The sequence below is a fragment of the Quercus lobata genome, chromosome 12, assembly GCF_001633185.2.
Source record: "Quercus lobata isolate SW786 chromosome 12, ValleyOak3.0 Primary Assembly, whole genome shotgun sequence".
In the NCBI taxonomy this organism is placed as follows: domain Eukaryota; kingdom Viridiplantae; phylum Streptophyta; class Magnoliopsida; order Fagales; family Fagaceae; genus Quercus; species Quercus lobata.
The window spans coordinates 1,512-19,132 of NC_044915.1; the positions used below are offsets into that span (position 1 = coordinate 1,512).

Genomic DNA, 17,621 nt, shown 5'->3' on the forward strand with positions numbered 1-17,621 from the left:
ACTCAGCTATAGAAAGTCAAATCCCAACTATTTGGTTCAGTTAAGAAACTAAACTTGCATGACTGACACCTTAGGTATTGATTAAAGGGTCTATTTGATAACTTAATTAACAAAAGAAGATGCATGTGTACACATTCAACAAATCCAAGAAATCTGATAAGTGAAATCACAAAAATGGATATGTCATCAAAACAATTATAAAAACAGCAACCTTAGTTGCCATGTCTATATCTGGTTTACTGATAAGTTCTACACGGTATGCCTTATATTGTATGAGTTACAGCTTCTAACAAAAGAAATAATACACATATCCAGTTAATAAGCCAAAGGGCTTACCCGTAGTACCCTCAATTCAAGCTTTGTAATTTCTCGGCCATTGATGTAAACTTCAGTATTCCCATTGCTTGCATCAGGGGTTAGTTTTCCAGTGAAATTTAAGTTTGAACTTATGATTCTATCTGGTTTTTCTCCCTCCTGTCATATCAACAACTAGAGATTAAAGCAATTCAAACCCATTAGGAAAAAACAAGATTTTCTAAAACATGCAATTACAGAACACCAAACTGAAAGAAACTCAGGAAAAATATCATGTTGAACATGCCTCACCTTTCCCCATAGACCAGATTCCTTGTCATACCAATATCTACCAGGCTTCAACTTTCGAGGAGGCAAAGGACATCCAAGTAATTCTGCCATCTCTTCTGGCTTTAGAGGGAATCCATTGACAATTAGCTGTTCTGGTCGAAGCTGATTAGCAGAACATTCTTTCTCTGCCTTCATAATCTGCTTGACTTCCAAAGGACTGAGTAATCGAGATAATACCCTTGAATGTTTACCCAGTTTCAAACGCTTGGATTCATCAATAGGCTGATGAATGCAAGTTACACACTTGCGCCCTTCAGGCATTGAACCCATTGCCCTAAGCACACAATTGCTGCAATACTTAGCATCACATACTAGGCAGGACTCCTTCGTTTCCCACTTTCCTTTTCTGCATCTATAACAAACTCTGCTTCTGTTTTTCTTCTTTTCCTTTGAAACCCCAACATATTCCATGAAATCTGGCTTCTCCACGTCAGCCTCTTTCCTCTCAGATCTATCAACAGTATTAAAAGTGACTACAGGTGCTCTCCTTACTTCATTAACAACCACCTTTCTAGGAGGGTTATTAACCGAACCGGGAGAAGCTGAAGGAGAGGCTGAAGAAAAATCAGGGTTTTGCAAGACAGACACTACAGACTCAGAACTACCTGACACCCTCGCACTTTGAGTTGGTGAACTCGTGGTGACACCAGCAAAACAAGACACCGGCAGAGGGATTGATACTGGAGGACCCATATTGATATGGATTTGTGATTCAGAAGATAACGGTTCTGCAGTTGGGATTGCACGCGAATTTACATCAAGGGGTTCCACCCTGGGGACTTCATAAGAAACAGGCGGGCCCTCGTACTCCATAGCAATAGAGTAATCAAGATTAGTGGCATCTTCAGGGAGAGAAGCTCCAGGTGGGAGCATCTTTTTCACCATTTCTCTCCAGTTCTCTTGCCCCTTTTGCTCCATTTCACTTCCACTAGCTAGATCTTCAAAACTTCTATCTATACTATATCTATATCACTAAGAGAAACACACAACCATGTCTGATGCAAATTAACAATCCTATTAGCTTAGTAAAACTAGAAATGTTTCAATCACTGCAAGATGCACACAGAATTAACCAAGTTGAATTAAATAGTCATCATCAAGCAGGCAGCCGCAATCCAAAACGGTCGTACTTTGGAAACCACCAAACTTGAAAAGGATATAAAATCATAAAACTGATTTGAAATTTCAGCCAAATTCAATTGAAATGAAAGACAAATTCAACTCTTTTTAGAGTCCAATCCTGACTTTCCAACAATAATAAACAAAGCCCATTCAAATATTTTTGGCAGTCGAAATCGGGAAAACCCAACTTGCTATATATCACCCAATTTTTATAAAAGCTTCAAACTTTAGGCTTAGGCACATAGCCCATTTGGATTACTAGTCCAAGCGTTGAAAAAATCATAGTCAAACAAATTATAAACAAACTAAAAACATAAAAACAGACACACACAAAAGAAAAAAACAAAGAAAAGCAAAGACCAAGAAACTTAGAACAAAGAAGGATTCTAAATTCAAAGGAAGATCATTCAAAGAATAAAAAGAAATGATCAAATTACTTTTAGTAAGAGTGTAAAATGTTCAACTTTTTTTTTTTTTGTGAGAGAGAGAGAGAGAGAGAGTTAACAAATGATATAACATAAGATAAGATAAGTAGGTACCTGAGGGGGAAAGGGACAAAACGAAAGCGAATCTGAGGTTTTAAGAAAAGAAGGAGCACTCAAAGTCAAGCTTTTTGAGCGCTCTCTCTCTCTCTCTCTCTCTCTCACACACACACTCAAGTCTGAGCTTTGGTGGGTGGGTTTTGAACTTTGAACTTTTGAAGAGAAGTTGGAAGAACCAAAAGACAAAAGCATCTGTAAAGCCCACATTTCACCCAACCAAACCATCATTCATACCAAAGTGTGTCACTGTTTACACTTTGGACCTTTGTGAGAAAGACATTATTAGGTACGAGAGAAGTGGGCCCCACATTTCTTTCTTTCAATTAATGCTAATGTCTTTTATTTTTTATTTTTTATTACAGTTATCAATTTTATTCATAGCGTTTGTTCAGTAAAAATTATTTTTGTTAATGTATTTTATTATTTAGTTTTTTTTATTATTATTTATAGGTCTTATAGTATTTTTTGGTATTATTTATGAGTCTCACTATACTATTTCAGCTAATTTTTACTTTAATTTACAGGACTTTCAACAAAAAATATTCAATTTCAATAAAATAAACAAATTCTAATAAGACCCTTAGTCTTAGAATGAAATTAGAAAAAAGATTTTACTTTGTTTGAGAAATTTTAGAGAACGTTGTTATTTAACTTAATTGAATATCACATTAATTGAGACCGGAATTTTGGGAGTATTTGTGTGATGTTGCACTTGATTACAATGTGAATTTGTATGTATTTGTGTTGATCCTTCCTTTTCTTATGGAGTGCATATTTGTGGTGGGGTCTGGTTTCAGTCTAGTGGCCAGTGGACGCGTTGGATACGCGACACGTGTCCAATCTTGGACATTTGTTGCATATCCAACGTGTCCAATGGCAATGGCCACTGGACAGAAGATGAATCCTTTGTGGTGACAGACGAGTCCAAATCTTCTGTCTCACTTTTCCTACTTCACTCTATACTCTACCAATAAAAATTTGCCACATGTTCACCTAACTGATTAAATACTACCATTATTGACTTATTAATACTACCATTATTAATTAATAGTAGTATTTAATTAGTTAGGTGAACATGTGATAAGTTTTTATTGGTAAAGCATAGAGTGAAGCAGGAAAAGTAGGACAGAAGATTTGGACTAGTGACAGAGAGGCTTGCATATTTGCTTCAGTTTCAGAAGAGCAAGCAACTACATCGGTCCCCTACATTGACAAATTTATTAGTTTTTGTGCTCCAGAGCAAATTCGTTTGGACCCTGAAAAATGTTTGTATCTTTACTCTACAAGTGAATTGTATTTGATGGGCACTAATATCATTAAATCACTCACTGTACACATATTGATGTTATTAATTGTCGGGGTTTCAGTCATATCTGTTTGTAAGAGGTTCAAGAAGCTGGTCATTATACTTGGAACACCAATGCATGTGCATGTGGATCTGTTTCTGGCAGCTGTTCGGAAACTTCAAAATTCCTCAGAACATTTGACTGCTTTGCATCCACGTTTTCTTCATCTTTGTTTATTGGCAAATTGTTCCAAAACTGGCCTATCAATTTTGGAGGAAGATACCTCTGAAGTTGATCATCTGGACGACTTTTTCCTCTACTGTTATAATGGGTGAGTTGTTTCCGCAAATACTTTTCTGTTTTTGTGGTTATATTTTTAGGGAACTCTTCTTGCTATCATGTCCATTTTTATCTTCTTTGTGGCGTTCCTGTTCTCATTTGTCATTTTACTTTCTTTATGGATGCTTAGTTGCATCCTTCCTTTATGTTTGTTGTATAAGATTGGATGAGGCATTTGCGGTGCATATTTATGCAATTTAATATGTCGAATGTTACATTAAAGATAAGTAAGGCACGTATATCTTGGTGACATGAAGGACATCTATTAATGCATCAAGGGAGTTAAGAATGAATATCTAGAATTTTAGTACTTCTATAGTAGTACTTCAGAAAAATAGGAAAAAAAAAAAATCAAATGTGATAAATGCTTAATAGCAAGTTATTTTCATTCAAAGATAAAGAATCATCATTTCTTGGTCACTAATAGTACGTTTTCTACATGGTAGCAGGATGGTATCATGAAGTCTTGGACTTGTTTAATTTTAAAATTGAATTTATTTACTGTTTGTGAGAAAATGCAACCAATTTCACCATCTCTAAGGAGGTATCATCTTGATAATGTGGGATATATTAGTTTTCAATTGATGTGTGATTTTATCAATGTTTAGGGTTAATTCTATTTCTAGCTTAAGTGCACTAATATGAACGACATTTGCTTACAGTTTTTCACATTTGTTATGATTACAGGGGGATGATATGCATAGGACAACGGCATTTTCGCGAAGTCCTAGAGCTCCTACACAATGTGTGTTATCTATATACTATGAAGCACGGACGCGGCACTGGAGGTGTCGCACCCGCGTCGAACGCGGCGGGACGCGGCAACGCGCGAGGGACGCCGCTGCCCACGCGTCCGGCTGTGTCATGCCATGTGGCGTTTTAGATTTTTTAGCCGACTTGCGCCGACGCGGCTCCGACTCAGGCCAATTCGCGCAGAATCGGGCCGACTCGGGCCGTATCGGTAGATATCGGCCGATATGGCCGAATTTAAAAAAAAAAAAAAAAAAAGGCACAGAACACACCATTTGAGCAAAATACTAAACCCTACTGAAGGCTCATTCGTCTCTCACTCTCATTAGTTCTCTGCCTCTCTCTCATTCCGTCTCACTCGTCTCTCACTGTCTCTATGCTCTGATCTCTGCCTCTATCTCTACTTGGCTGCTTGCTGTGACTCTGTTCTTCAGCTCATTCTTTCTTCAGCTCTCTCTCACGCATTCTTAACTCAGGTATCAACACTACTATCTATTGTCTATTGCTCTTAAATTTGGTATATGTTTGTATAATGTGAAAAAGTATACTTAGCAATATATTAAAAATATAAATAAAAATATTTTTAATAATTTTTTAATCATCGAGTCCCGCCGCACCCGCACCCACCTTTTTCAAAAATTGCCGAGTCCCGCACCCGTACCCGCACCTGCACCTGAGTCCCGAAACGCACCCGTGCTACATAGTCTATATACAGCTCACTACTTAAGTTAATGGTTGTTAATTGATACCTTGACCCTTTATTTATGCACACGACCACCCTAATTGCTTATAGCTTATCTTTCAGGTTGTTACTGCTCCAATGTCAACTCAAAATTTCATAGCTGTTGAAGCTTACAAAAAATAAATATTGGTCTCTCATTCACCATGGGCAAGTATACTTCTTTTTTTTTTTTTTTACCCTTATACTGATGGGGCTGAAGAGAAGGCTATTAAAGAAATAGAGGCAAATAATTCACAGCTCGTGTACAATTTTTGGGCAACTAAATTGCTGTCACTCTTTGAGACTAATCAAATTACTTCTTCTATTTTTGGTGGCAGTTCTCTACCAGTCTTCCTAAGTACACTTCTTCAGCTGCTTGGAGAAATCTAAAGAGCTTCTGTCAGGTATTTTTCTGGGAGTCCTCATGTTGATATTGTGTTTAGATGTATATTATTTGTTGGACTAATGATTTATAAGCGTGCTACTAAGTTTTAAGTCATGGTTAGTGAGCTGAGTCATTGTATAAATGTTATGGAGAGGCAAATTTCTTATATGCATTGTTGCATGCCTAATCTAACAATGTTTGCTTGTTAACTACCACTTTGATAATTTGTCTCAATAAGAGGTTAGGATTGATTAATAAATAGATTTTCCTTTCAAATCTTGGATTCATCTTGTACCTTACCTTATATGATGGGTATGCTATGGTATCTGCTTCCCAATGCACTCCTCTTCTTACCAAGCAGATATCAGGATTTTTTTAGAAAATAACTATAAAATCTAAACAATATCATTAGTTAGCAAACGTTTCAAACTATTTTGGTTTCTAACAATTCGAGTTTAGTGGAGTCGATTTGTGGGTTGTAAAATCGAGTTTAGTATACTCGATTTTCCTTTTTGCAGTAGCTGACGTGGAGAAAGGGCGCACAGAAATCGAGTTAAATAAACTCGATTTCTATGCATACAAACCGAGTCCAATACACTCGGTTTTTACACATAGAAATCGAGTCCGTTGGACTTGATTTCTGTGTAAAAAAAACGAGTCTATTAGACTCGGTTTGTATGTACAAAAACCGAGTCTAATGGACTCGGTTTTTCTACACAGAAATCAAGTCCAACGGACTCGATTTCTATTTTCTTTTGCCACACGTCGCTAACGTGTCTCTCAACAAAACTCTCAAAAAACTCTCTCATTCAAAACAATCCTCTCAAAAAACTCACAGTCCTCCCACACTAACACACTTATAGTCCTTTCAAAAAAAACTCTTTAGTTCAAAAAACTCTCTCATTCCCTCCCACACTCACAATGCGTCACTCAAAAAACTCAGTCTCTCTCTCACTCTTACTCCATTCCATCTCAGTCTCAGCTCCGCTCTCTGATCTGGCTCCGTCGCCGTTCCGTCGCACTCATTCCCTCTCTTCAGCTCTGTCCTTCTTCGTCGCCGTCAGCCCTCCATCTCGCTCCGTCTCAGTCTCAGCTCCGGTCTCTCACTCTCCGTCGCTGTCGCCGTCAGCTTCTTCGTCACCTTCGCCGTCAGCGTCTCCGTCGCCGTCGCCGTCGCCATCCCAACAAACCGCAGGGTATCATTCTCATTTGATCTCTTCTATGTGGTTTTTGGGTTTTTATATCATTGTATGATTTTTGCTTATTTTCTGTTTCTTATATGTTCTTTTATTTTTTTTATTTTTTGGGTGTAATGTGAATTGAGTTGAGATTAATGGGTTTTTGGATTTTTATTTTTATAAAATGTTTATTATTATTAATATTATATATTTCTGTGATTTGAATTGAGTATGACTATGCACAAGTTATGCTTACCAGTAAATAGGTACTAGCATTGATTGCTGGGATGACATGAGTTCTTATTTATTGAATTGCTGTTTAAACCTAGGGGTTTTTATCATGTGGCCTTTTCAATGAACTTTTAACTCTTCACCATCTTGTGTGAAGTTGCCATAATCACGATATATGTTCCTTCTTGTCATGACTAGCAAATAAATTGCTCTGATAGTTTTTTCTTGTCATGACTAGCATCTAACTGGGTCTAACGTATTTGTAGAAATATAGGAGGCAACTCTCCTGTTTAATATGACCTACACCTGAATAAAAACATCTCTTTAATCTTGGTTTTCTGTTAGGCATTGAACGAGAGGGCAAGGATTTTCTTTATACATATGTATATGTAAAGAATCTATTGATAGATTTCTCATCATTTGGAAATTAAAAAATTACGTTATTAACTGCTCATACAAGTGTAAATGGACTTTGCCATTAATGCTCCTCTTTCCAATTAATCATTTTAGTTCTCAAATCAGCATATTTCCTCATTTTTGGCAGTTCCACATATATCATGATGCTTTAACTTTCATTAAATGTCTTATTCCTTTTTTTATATTGTTTTATGGTCTTTGTTTGATTGGTCTCACGCATGGGGATTCACAACTAGTGACGCCATTCCTGTATTTATAGTCTCTTTCTTATTGAACATAATTTTTTTTTTTCGTGTAATTGTTTTGGCTGCTTTGTGCTTTTTGTATGTAGTCTTTTTTTCAATAAAATTATTCTTATAAAAAAAAAGGCTCTCCTAAATATTACAATATGAAATTCATCATATATATTAAAATGCCTGTCTAGAAATTTATTTTCCTTTCTTCCTTCTTTATATAAGCATAGAAATGATGTTCATCCATATATATACATATTTGAGGTGCTAATTGCATTTTATACCTTGTAGGAATAGGCTTGAAAAGGCTTCACAACATAAGCTTTTAGAGAAGGTAGTTGTATAGTGATATTGCAGTTAATGATTCTACTATGTTGCTGCATTTCAAATCTTGGCTGCCATGTTTGCTTTGTTACCTTTGTTCATCTGCTTTACTATACATTGCTGTTATTGAAGATTTTTTATTTATTTATTTATTTATTTTTGTCCTGGTATTTAAAATTTGCATTATATTGTCTTATTTTTAACATCTGGTTCTTTACTTCTACTGCATAGTTTTCACATGAATCTACACAGGCAATGCTGCAATGTTGAAATGTTTTATGATTTCTTACATTATGTTTGGTAGGATGAAGTGTAGAAATGAGATTTTTCGTACCTACTTGTGTTGGGGTGGTAGGGTAAAGGCTTTGTTCACCATTGTACCCTGGTTTGGATGTTTTGTTGTGAGTTCAGACAATCAATTTTAGAAAGTCTTTTAAGAACCCACCCCACAAACTCCTCCCCCCTTTTTAATTTTTTCAGATCTTTTCTGTAGCACGTAACTGTAGGGTCCATTTGGTAGGAGGGAAAATAGTAAGGCGAACCATGTGGGTAGCCCAAATTAATCAACGCGGATATGATTTTCCTTCATTCTTTTTGTCACCTTTTATAAAACTTCATTGTAGCCCAAATTAATTTGATGAGTAAAGAGGACCATCTGCTTGTTGTCAAAATAAACTGAATAATTTTCTTGTTCATCACTTTCCTTGCCAATTTAACATGTGATTATATTACTCTTGACTCCCTAAACTTCGTGCAGTATGGCTGCTGTTCCTGCTCAGCTCCCTGATGAGTTTGGTCCTGGGCCCATTAACGATTCGGTGTTAAGGTTTATAAAAACACATCGAGCGTGCGCTGTTTGGGAAGGCAAGGAAAAAATTAAAACCGACCACTTGCTGAATATTCTCTTCTTATCCTTTTACATTATGTTGATTTTTTTTTTCTTCCCATTTCTGAAATTCTAAGTTTGTCAATGGTATTACTAGCTTTCAATGCATGGTCATGCGCATTAGTTGGGTTAAGTTAGATTGGTTGACTGTTAGTGTGGGTGTACACTTTGCTACCATTCACTCTTTCATCTAGAAAACCAAGAAAAACACTTTGAATGAAACTAATGCTAAAAGTATGAAATTTAGGCTAAAAGGATCATAGTTATGTTCCAAATATTCCAATATGTAAAAAATTAAATGCAGCCAGGCAACCCTCAATAGAAGAATGATGAACCAGCATTATTAAAAGAATGTTATTACTTATTACTTACCACAACAACAGTAATGATTCATTGTTACATTACAATCTTGTGATGCTAAAATTGCTATGTAGAATGCAATGAATTAAACTAATCACATCAAAAATAAATAAATAAACAAACTGAACTCAATTGAGATTTACAAGTATATTAAGTCTCCTGCTAAACACTGACAATACTGTGTCCATGTGCTTATAATAACTTGGCCTTATTTATTTATTTTGTCTCCCCAAAAGAATGGTCATGATCAACATTTTGTATAAGCATATTCTAGCCAATTAATAATCTCGGTGTATACTTTGTGTGTGTGCAATTAGACCTCACCATTGCTCCATAGTTCAGAAACTAGGTTGGCAACTTTCCTTATAACAATTTCCATAATCAAGCTAACAAGTTTTAAATACATACCTTACAGCCCGAGTGGATAGCATTTTGGTGCCATGCATAGCCCTCTTTACATAACCAAATCAATTAGCCTTAACCAAGTTACCACTCTCTTTGTCTATGACAAGGCCTCTAATCACCTAGATGAAACAATTGAACAATTTGTGCTTAGTTACAGGAAAGAAAAACAAATGTCAGGACCAGCAAAAAATGCCATGATTTACAAACTCTTAAAATTGTGTAGAAATGAAGATGTCAGTAAGAGTACGTTTAAATGTGTTGCGTACATGAATGTGTTGTGTACATGAACTCGATGTCTGTGCATACATGAACAAAGCAATCCTAGGTTCATAAGAGTTATTTTTGTTTGAAGCAATGTGACCTGTGATAATTTTATTGTTGCTTGGCAAGAAGTTGTTCAGGTTGTGGTTGTTGCAGTAATTTTTCTTGTTATTATTGAGAATGCTAGCCTTTGCCTCTAGTTTCTTTTACTTTCCCCTATTTAGGTTGTTTATTTTCCATCTAACTTTTCCTGGTTTAGAGGCAGCAATAGGCTGGTCGCATGGGAAGCCTTTCATTACTAGACAAATGTATAAAGTGCATTGCATCCTTTTATTTTTCTCCCGTTGTTGCTTTTTTTTTTTTCTTTTTGGGGTTGATATTTTAAGGTCCCTTCATAACTGCTTTATTTTTGTTTTTTGGGATCAATAACTACAATCATATATACAAATGTTATGGCATATTGCATCTCATCACCATAGTTCTATCATGTGCAGGATCCAGGGCCACTGAAATGCCGCGGTCGTAATGACGAGTTCCGAAAACGACGCCGGATAGTGGTGGATGATCGTATCGTCGACATTGTGAAGAGAGTTGGATTAGAGGGGTTGTATAGGACCCCAGGTAGAGAGATTGATCATAACCTGATCACGGCCTTCATTGAAAAGGACTAAACTCAAATAGCTTCACTTGTCATGATTAAATGCAAGCTATCAAAATAAAAGGACTAAACAAAACCAATTTCAAGATATGACTAGTTGTTTGGACATAACATGAGTCATACTATGAACGTGATTACACTTTTTATAATTAATCATAATATTAATTTCAAAAAAAAAAAAAACTAGCAAATAATCATAATATAAGCAAATAATCATAATATAAACAAATAAACTAATCACAATATACTAACAAATAAATTAATCACTAACAAATACATTAATCACAATACACTAACAAAAAAACTAATTACAATATCTAACAAATAAATTAATCACTATACTAACAAATAAATTAATCACTACAAATATACTAACAAATAAACTAATCACCCTCTCAAAAAAAAAAAAAAAAACTAATCACAATAACTAACAAATAAATTAATTCACTGCAACAAATATACTAACAAATAAACTAATCACAATATACTACCAAATAAATTAATCACTACAACAAATAGATTAATCACAATATACACTAACAAAAAAAAAAAAAAAACATAACTTTTCCTAATATGTTATAAATTATATTTACACTAACAAATACATTAATCACAATACACTAACAAAAAAACTAATTACAATATCTAACAAATAAATTAATCACTATACTAACAAATAAATTAATCACTACAAATATACTAACAAATAAACTAATCACCCTCTCAAAAAAAAAAAAAAAAAACTAATCACAATAACTAACAAATAAATTAATTCACTGCAACAAATATACTAACAAATAAACTAATCACAATATATTACCAAATAAATTAATCACTACAACAAATAGATTAATCACAATATACACTAACAAAAAAAAAAAAAAAAACTTTTCCTAATATGTTATAAATTATATTTACACTAACAAAAAAAGAAAAAGAAAAAAACATAACTTTTCCTAATCTGTTGTCAATTTTTCTTAAATAAAAAAACTAGCAAATGTTGTGTGCCTGAGATGTTGTGAACTCTGAATGAGCTTACTGAATGAACTTGTTTGAGAAGTGGAGCAGTGAGAGTTTACTGAGGGTTACTGAGTAGTGAGACGGACAAAGTGGAGAAAAGAGGGAAAATAGGTCCCAGCTGGGACCCACGGCAACACGTGGAGAGCTGGGGACCATTGACGGAAATCGAGCTCAGTAGGCTCGATTTCCAGCTCAGACTCATGTGATGGTCAGAGGAGATGGGACATAGAAATCGAGTTCAATGAACTCGGTTTCTATGTAAAGAAATCGAGTTTAATAAACTCGGTTTCTATGTATAGAAACCGAGTTTACTGAACTCGGTTTCCTACTTGTCCAGATCAGCTTTATGGTAAATTGAGTCCACTAGACTTGAATTGTTAGATCTGCAATTTGTTTCAAACGTTGTCTAACTTATGATATAGTATAGGTTTTATAGTTATTTTTTAAATAAGTCCCAGATATCATGTACTAAAATCTTTTGATATTTTGGGCTAAATAGTTATCTTGTTTGAATAGGTGGCCAGCATTATGGCTAGAATATAATGATTGACAAAAACTCCATAATCATCATACTAGAAGCTAGATGGTAGTCATCTGGCCATGTGTATGTGTATATATATATATGTATGTATGTATATATGAAGAAAAGGTGTCTTTGGGTTTTTCAAATTCAGATTTTAATGTGCCAACAAACATGAATTAATAGTAGCTATTTGTGTGGACTGGGCTATTTGCAGAAAAATGCTATTGTTCAGTGTTCACACTTCACACTTGTGGTAAAATTTGTTTCTATATGTGATGCTATATTTGGAGTTAGGTAGTTTTCTTTTAACTTGTCTTATGCACCCACCTTTGTGATTCCTATATTACACGAATGCAAGATGAATGTGACTCTTATGCCAGATTACTACTTTTATTTATCTACTCTGCTAAATCAATATTTTCTTGGCTAGGCATACCAATATTTGTGCACCTGTTCTCATTCTTAGCTTTTTTTTGTGCAACAAATCACAAATAGAATATCCAGCATTTATGTTCTTATCCATTAGTGGTCATATGTTCTTTCTTATGTGCATGTTTGAACCATTGTTCATGGTATTCAAATTTGGAGCTTTGAGAACATTGTGCAATATGTTTATTTGTACATTATCTTCTTTGAGCAACCCTACATTGAATTGGCGAATAGTTACAGCACTAGGGAAATTGCAAAATTAGAGGCGAATATCTAGACAAACAAGGAGAATTTTAAAAGAGTGAGCTTTCTACCATACATTTGTTTTGGTTAGAACTTAGAAGCTTGAGATATTTGCTTAAGTCATGTAGGACACCACATTCACTACAACAAATTTGACTTTTTTCAAGGGTCAAAACCCTTAAAAAAAGTATTAAAAAACCTTGAAAAAATTTATTTTAAGAGTCCAATTGACCCTTGATAACCTTCGAAACATATACTGTCGAAAAAGAAATTTTAACGGCCTTCGTGGCCCTTAAAACAAGTGCTCTAATCTTATTTTGAGGGTCAAGAGACCCTTAAATAACCTTTTACCAAGGTTTAAAAAACTTATATTTACAACCCTTGATAAATAAGGTTATTTAAGGGGTCTCTTGACCCTCAAGATAAGATTTTATTTTATTTATATAAAAAAAAAAAACCACAATCATGCACAAATATATATATATATATATATACACATACACAAAAATTCATAATTGTATGAATTTATATGATACCAAAAGTCAGATTAACCCGATCAATATTTATATGATCTAATTCAATAGTCAACAGGGGCAAGAGTTTTAAATTGTAAAAACAAGGTTCTTTGCACAATCTGACATGGTAGTAGGTGAATAGAACAAATCCTAATACATCCTATATAAGGCCAAAGGTAATGAAAGGAAATAAAAATCGGTTACATGCACAGCTTTATATACGTGTCCCTTCCCAAATTCTAAATTCTTCACATGTTTCCTTATATCAGCAACCCAAATTAACAGCAAAGCCACCTGAAAAAAACAAAAATGGAAATTTCACAATCAGACTAAAGCCACCTGAACCAGAAGTGTGGATAATATTGTTTTTGTCCCAATTTTCCTTGTTTTTCAAACACATGAAAAGAAAAGAATTTTAACATGAAAAGAGAAAGTCCTATTCAAGCAAACTCTCATCTAAAAGTCATGTTAACCCGATCAATATTAACCAAGCAAGCAAATTTCAAACCTGTCAAAGCAATGGAGGAGAACCACTGGATTGATGTCACTCTGTATAAGCGGTTTCACACAACTACTCATTATACAACTTTCAGAGAACCCAACCTACAATTATAACAGGCATGCCACATAAGCCTCCGAATATGAAGTAGGCCAAGAGTCTCATCAATTTAAAGCCAAAAAGTAAATAATGTCACAAAATTGGAACTTTGTGAATGAGAAACCTCATAAGTAGATTTCCCATCAAATATCTCACAGTAATGTCATCCAAAACTTCAGCCAATCTAGTCAATGTTTCTTAAGTCCACATTGTAAATATCAGTTAGCCAACTCCACACATCACCACCCATGATTGACCAATCCTGAGAATTCCACCTCTCAAAATGGCTGAGAAGTACCACGGCTAAAAGACCATTCGCAAGGCTACTATTGAGTATTAAGTTTTTTTTTTTTTTTTTTTTTTTTTTTTTTTTTTTTTTTTTTTTTTTTTTTTCTTTCTTTTTGATAATCAAGTATTAAGATTTTAAATAGACATGAAGGTGGATTCCACAGCAAGTAAAAGTAGTGTTAGCGTGCTGTGTGGTTCATAGTCACATTATGGGGGTTAAACCAAATGACCATATTATGGAAGATGCAATGAACCAAGTAGAGTCTAGTGACCACCAAGAAGAAACACAATCACGTCGGGAGTCCGTCGAAGACAATAGATCGTGGAATGCTAAGAAAGATGAGATATGCCAAGCCATGTGGTCAAATTATACCAGGAGTGGAGAGTAGTACTTTATTTAGATTTCTATGGCTGTAATGTGTTTTTTCTTTCTATTTTTTGTAAAGACAATGTATATACTATAGACTTTTGGTGGTGTAATGAAAAAGTATTTTCAGTATTACATTGTTATTTGATGGTATTACATTGTCATTTCTAGTGTTAGCAGGTTTCATTCTGTTGTGCACATTTATAAGCGTGGTTGTATGTGTGTTTGATTTGTTGTTCATGTTTCGAGCGTAATTACTAAATGCTACTCTCATTTTTAAATGCTACTCTCACTATACTATTTTTATATGTAGTAATGTCAAAGGGCAAAGAGAAAGTTAGCACCAGCAAGCAATTTAGGTGGCTGCCACCCATGCATGAAATGATGCTTAGGATACTTGCAGACGAGGCTGCAAAGGGCAATAAGCCCTCTAGTACTTTCAGGGCCGGCTCCTTTGCTCTTGTAGCGAAGGAGATAACGGCCCAATTCGGGGTTGAATGCCACCCGTCCTATGTTGACAACCGGATGCGAACTCTAAGAACCATGTGGTCCACTATTCAGATGCTTAGAAAGAAGAGTGGATTTGGTTGGGATGATAATCTAAAAATGATTACTTGCGACGCTAAGACATACCAGGAAGAAGTCATGGTATGGCTTCCAACTATATTTTCTTAATATAGATGATAATATATGTTTTTGCCTTTTATATGAAATTTATAGTGTTATTCTTTTTAGAATTCCATTGCTTTTATAAGGTTTTTCAAATATAACTTTCATGTGCAGATCTATTGTAAAATCTGGGTTTAGCATTTGCACATTGTATTTTCTGTTGTACTTATCATCAAAATCATAAGTTATGTCTCTTGTTCCCTAACAGATTTTTTTATTTATCATTGACCTAAAACATTTAATTTAATGGCATCTATATTGAATTGAATATTGAATTTATGAGTGAAGTTATTATTGCATTGTTATATACGTTCCTTTCTCCCTTACAGGCGCATCGAAAGCATGCGGACTTTCTAAACAAAAAAGTTGACATGTATGATGAATTAACGATTGTTGTAGGGAAGGACACAGCCACGGGTGGCTTTTCTAAGTCCTATGTGGATATTGAGAATGAGCCTGACAATGGGGATAGTGCGGAGTTTGTTGCAGACAATGTGGAAGAAGGTGTGGTTGAGAAAGGAAAGAATGCAGTTGAGTCATCCACCACTGGGTCGGGAATTTCCAAGTCTCGCAAAAGAGGGAGTGCAGCTTCTAATGCTGATGATAGTGTGCTGACTGATCTGTCTGATCAGTTGAAGGAAATAGCTGTCGCTCTGAAAGAAATCAATCGGGGCTTGGTGGATTACACAGCTTTGTACAATGAGGTAATGACTATGATGGTGGATGGATATAGCGAAGATATGCTCGCAACTGCCTTCAACCATCTTTGTGAAAATGAGAAGACGGCAAGTGGATTTTTAGCCAAGAATGCTAGGTTGAGGAAGCTGTGGCTAGATGGTTATTTGTTCTCACAAATATGATTTGTTTATTTCATGTTGACTGTGATGGTAGATTTAGGAATTAACTTTTGTTGTAATATTAGTATTGACCTACCAATGTATTACATATGTACTCTTTTGTATTATTGGGACAATACAAATGCCCAAATTATGTATTTGTACTGTTTAGATACCACGGATAGGTATCATTTTTGTACACCATGGAGGTGTAATGCCAATGGTGAACGATTGATGTGGCTGTTTTTATATAAATATTATGGATATATTCAAATGATTATTTTTGATGTTGAAGTGGATGATTATTTTTATACTGTTACAGATATGTCTAGGCAATGCAGGTTCTTCTATTTGAATGATTATTTTTGATGTTGAAGTGGATGATTAGTTTTGTACTGTTACAGGTTTGTCTAGATAATGCAGGTGCTTGAATTTGTAACACATTTCATATTTTCCGTAAAATGATCCACAAACTAAACACCGGAATTGATTTTTCGTAAAAAACGAATTCTATTTTCCGTAAAATGTTTGACCGAACCAAACATGGGAATTATAATATAAATTACACAATTAAATAATATTATAATATAAACATCACACTTCTCTCTTTTCCTCTCTCCATCAAACCCACGGCCAACCACCACCACCACCACCAACTCACCAAAGCTAGCAACCTCCTACCACACTCAGCCTAAGAGTTTCAACCCACCGAAGCAAGCACTCACAAACCCACTGCCATTGAAACCCACCAAAGCCAACAATCACAAACCCAAAAATTTCAACAAAATTTACATACCCACCGAACCATAAACAACCACAGAAGCGACCCAAGAGCTGAGAACAGAAACGACTAAACAACCACAAACAACCACAGACAACCCAAGCCAGCAATAAAATAATATAAATTACACAATTAAATAATATTATAATATAAACATCACACTTCTCTCTTTTCCTCTCTCCATCAAACCCATGGCCAACCACCACCACCACCAACTCACCAAAGCTAGCAACCTCCTACCACAACTCAGCCTAAGAATTTCAACCCACTGAAGCAAGCAATCACAAACCCACTGCCATTGAAACCCACCAAAGCCACCAAAGCCAACAATCACAAACCCAAAAATTTCAACAAAATTTACGTACCCACTGAACCATAAACAACCACAGAAGCGACCCAAGAGATGAGAATAGAAACGACTAAACAACCACAGACGACCCAAGCCAGCAAATTTACACACCCATAAGAATTCACGACCCAAGACCAAAAACGACTAATCTTCAGTTGAAAGATATGAGAACAGCAGTGGTAGCATCGATTCACCCACCCACGGCGACCTGAACCCACCTGAATCCCACCCACAGTGATTTGCCATGACGATCTGAAGCC

General features: G+C 35.2%; 2 protein-coding genes, 1 long non-coding RNA gene and 1 pseudogene across 5 annotated transcripts; 2 read left to right on the forward strand and 2 right to left on the reverse strand.

Moving 5' to 3' along the window:
* Positions 1-287: 287 nt before the first annotated feature.
* Positions 288-2,490, reverse strand: LOC115972504 (extra-large guanine nucleotide-binding protein 3-like). 3 transcript variants are annotated; one of them, XM_031092816.1, is made up of 3 exons: positions 2,307-2,490; positions 607-1,617; positions 288-474 (listed from the first exon to the last, which is right to left on the reverse strand). In XM_031092816.1, exons 2-3 carry the CDS (start codon positions 1,561-1,563, stop codon positions 316-318), a joined length of 1,116 nt encoding a protein of 371 aa, XP_030948676.1. In that variant the 5' UTR covers positions 1,564-1,617; positions 2,307-2,490; the 3' UTR covers positions 288-315. The 3 variants fall into 3 exon arrangements, with proteins under 3 accessions (XP_030948676.1, XP_030948675.1, XP_030948674.1); XM_031092815.1 differs by having other exon boundaries at positions 607-1,640; XM_031092814.1 differs by lacking the exon at positions 2,307-2,490 and having other exon boundaries at positions 607-2,248.
* A 581-nt stretch (positions 2,491-3,071) lies between these two features.
* Positions 3,072-13,350, forward strand: LOC115971065 (annotated as a pseudogene).
* A 116-nt stretch (positions 13,351-13,466) lies between these two features.
* On the reverse strand, positions 13,467-14,240 carry LOC115970839. The gene is made up of 2 exons (XR_004087157.1): positions 13,982-14,240; positions 13,467-13,767 (listed from the first exon to the last, which is right to left on the reverse strand). It is a non-coding gene; the product is annotated as an uncharacterized LOC115970839 (long non-coding RNA).
* An 801-nt stretch (positions 14,241-15,041) lies between these two features.
* LOC115971585 lies at positions 15,042-16,255 on the forward strand. Its single transcript, XM_031091587.1, has 2 exons — positions 15,042-15,374; positions 15,725-16,255. Exons 1-2 carry the CDS (start codon positions 15,042-15,044, stop codon positions 16,253-16,255), a joined length of 864 nt encoding a protein of 287 aa, XP_030947447.1.
* Positions 16,256-17,621: the final 1,366 nt, after the last annotated feature.

What these genes read in the sequence shown, in the direction of transcription:
- LOC115972504 (XM_031092816.1), bottom strand. Translation starts at nt 1,563, where the DNA reads ATGGAGCAAAAGGGGCAAGAGAACTGGAGAGAAATGGTGAAAAAGATG. An exon ending in AATCTGGTCTATGGGGAAAG is followed by an intron (nt 475 to 606) that starts GTGAGGCATGTT and finishes TTGATATGACAG; the next exon opens with GAGGGAGAAAAACCAGATAG.
- LOC115971585 (XM_031091587.1), top strand. Translation starts at nt 15,042, where the DNA reads ATGTCAAAGGGCAAAGAGAAAGTTAGCACCAGCAAGCAATTTAGGTGG. An exon ending in CATACCAGGAAGAAGTCATG is followed by an intron (nt 15,375 to 15,724) that starts GTATGGCTTCCA and finishes TCTCCCTTACAG; the next exon opens with GCGCATCGAAAGCATGCGGA.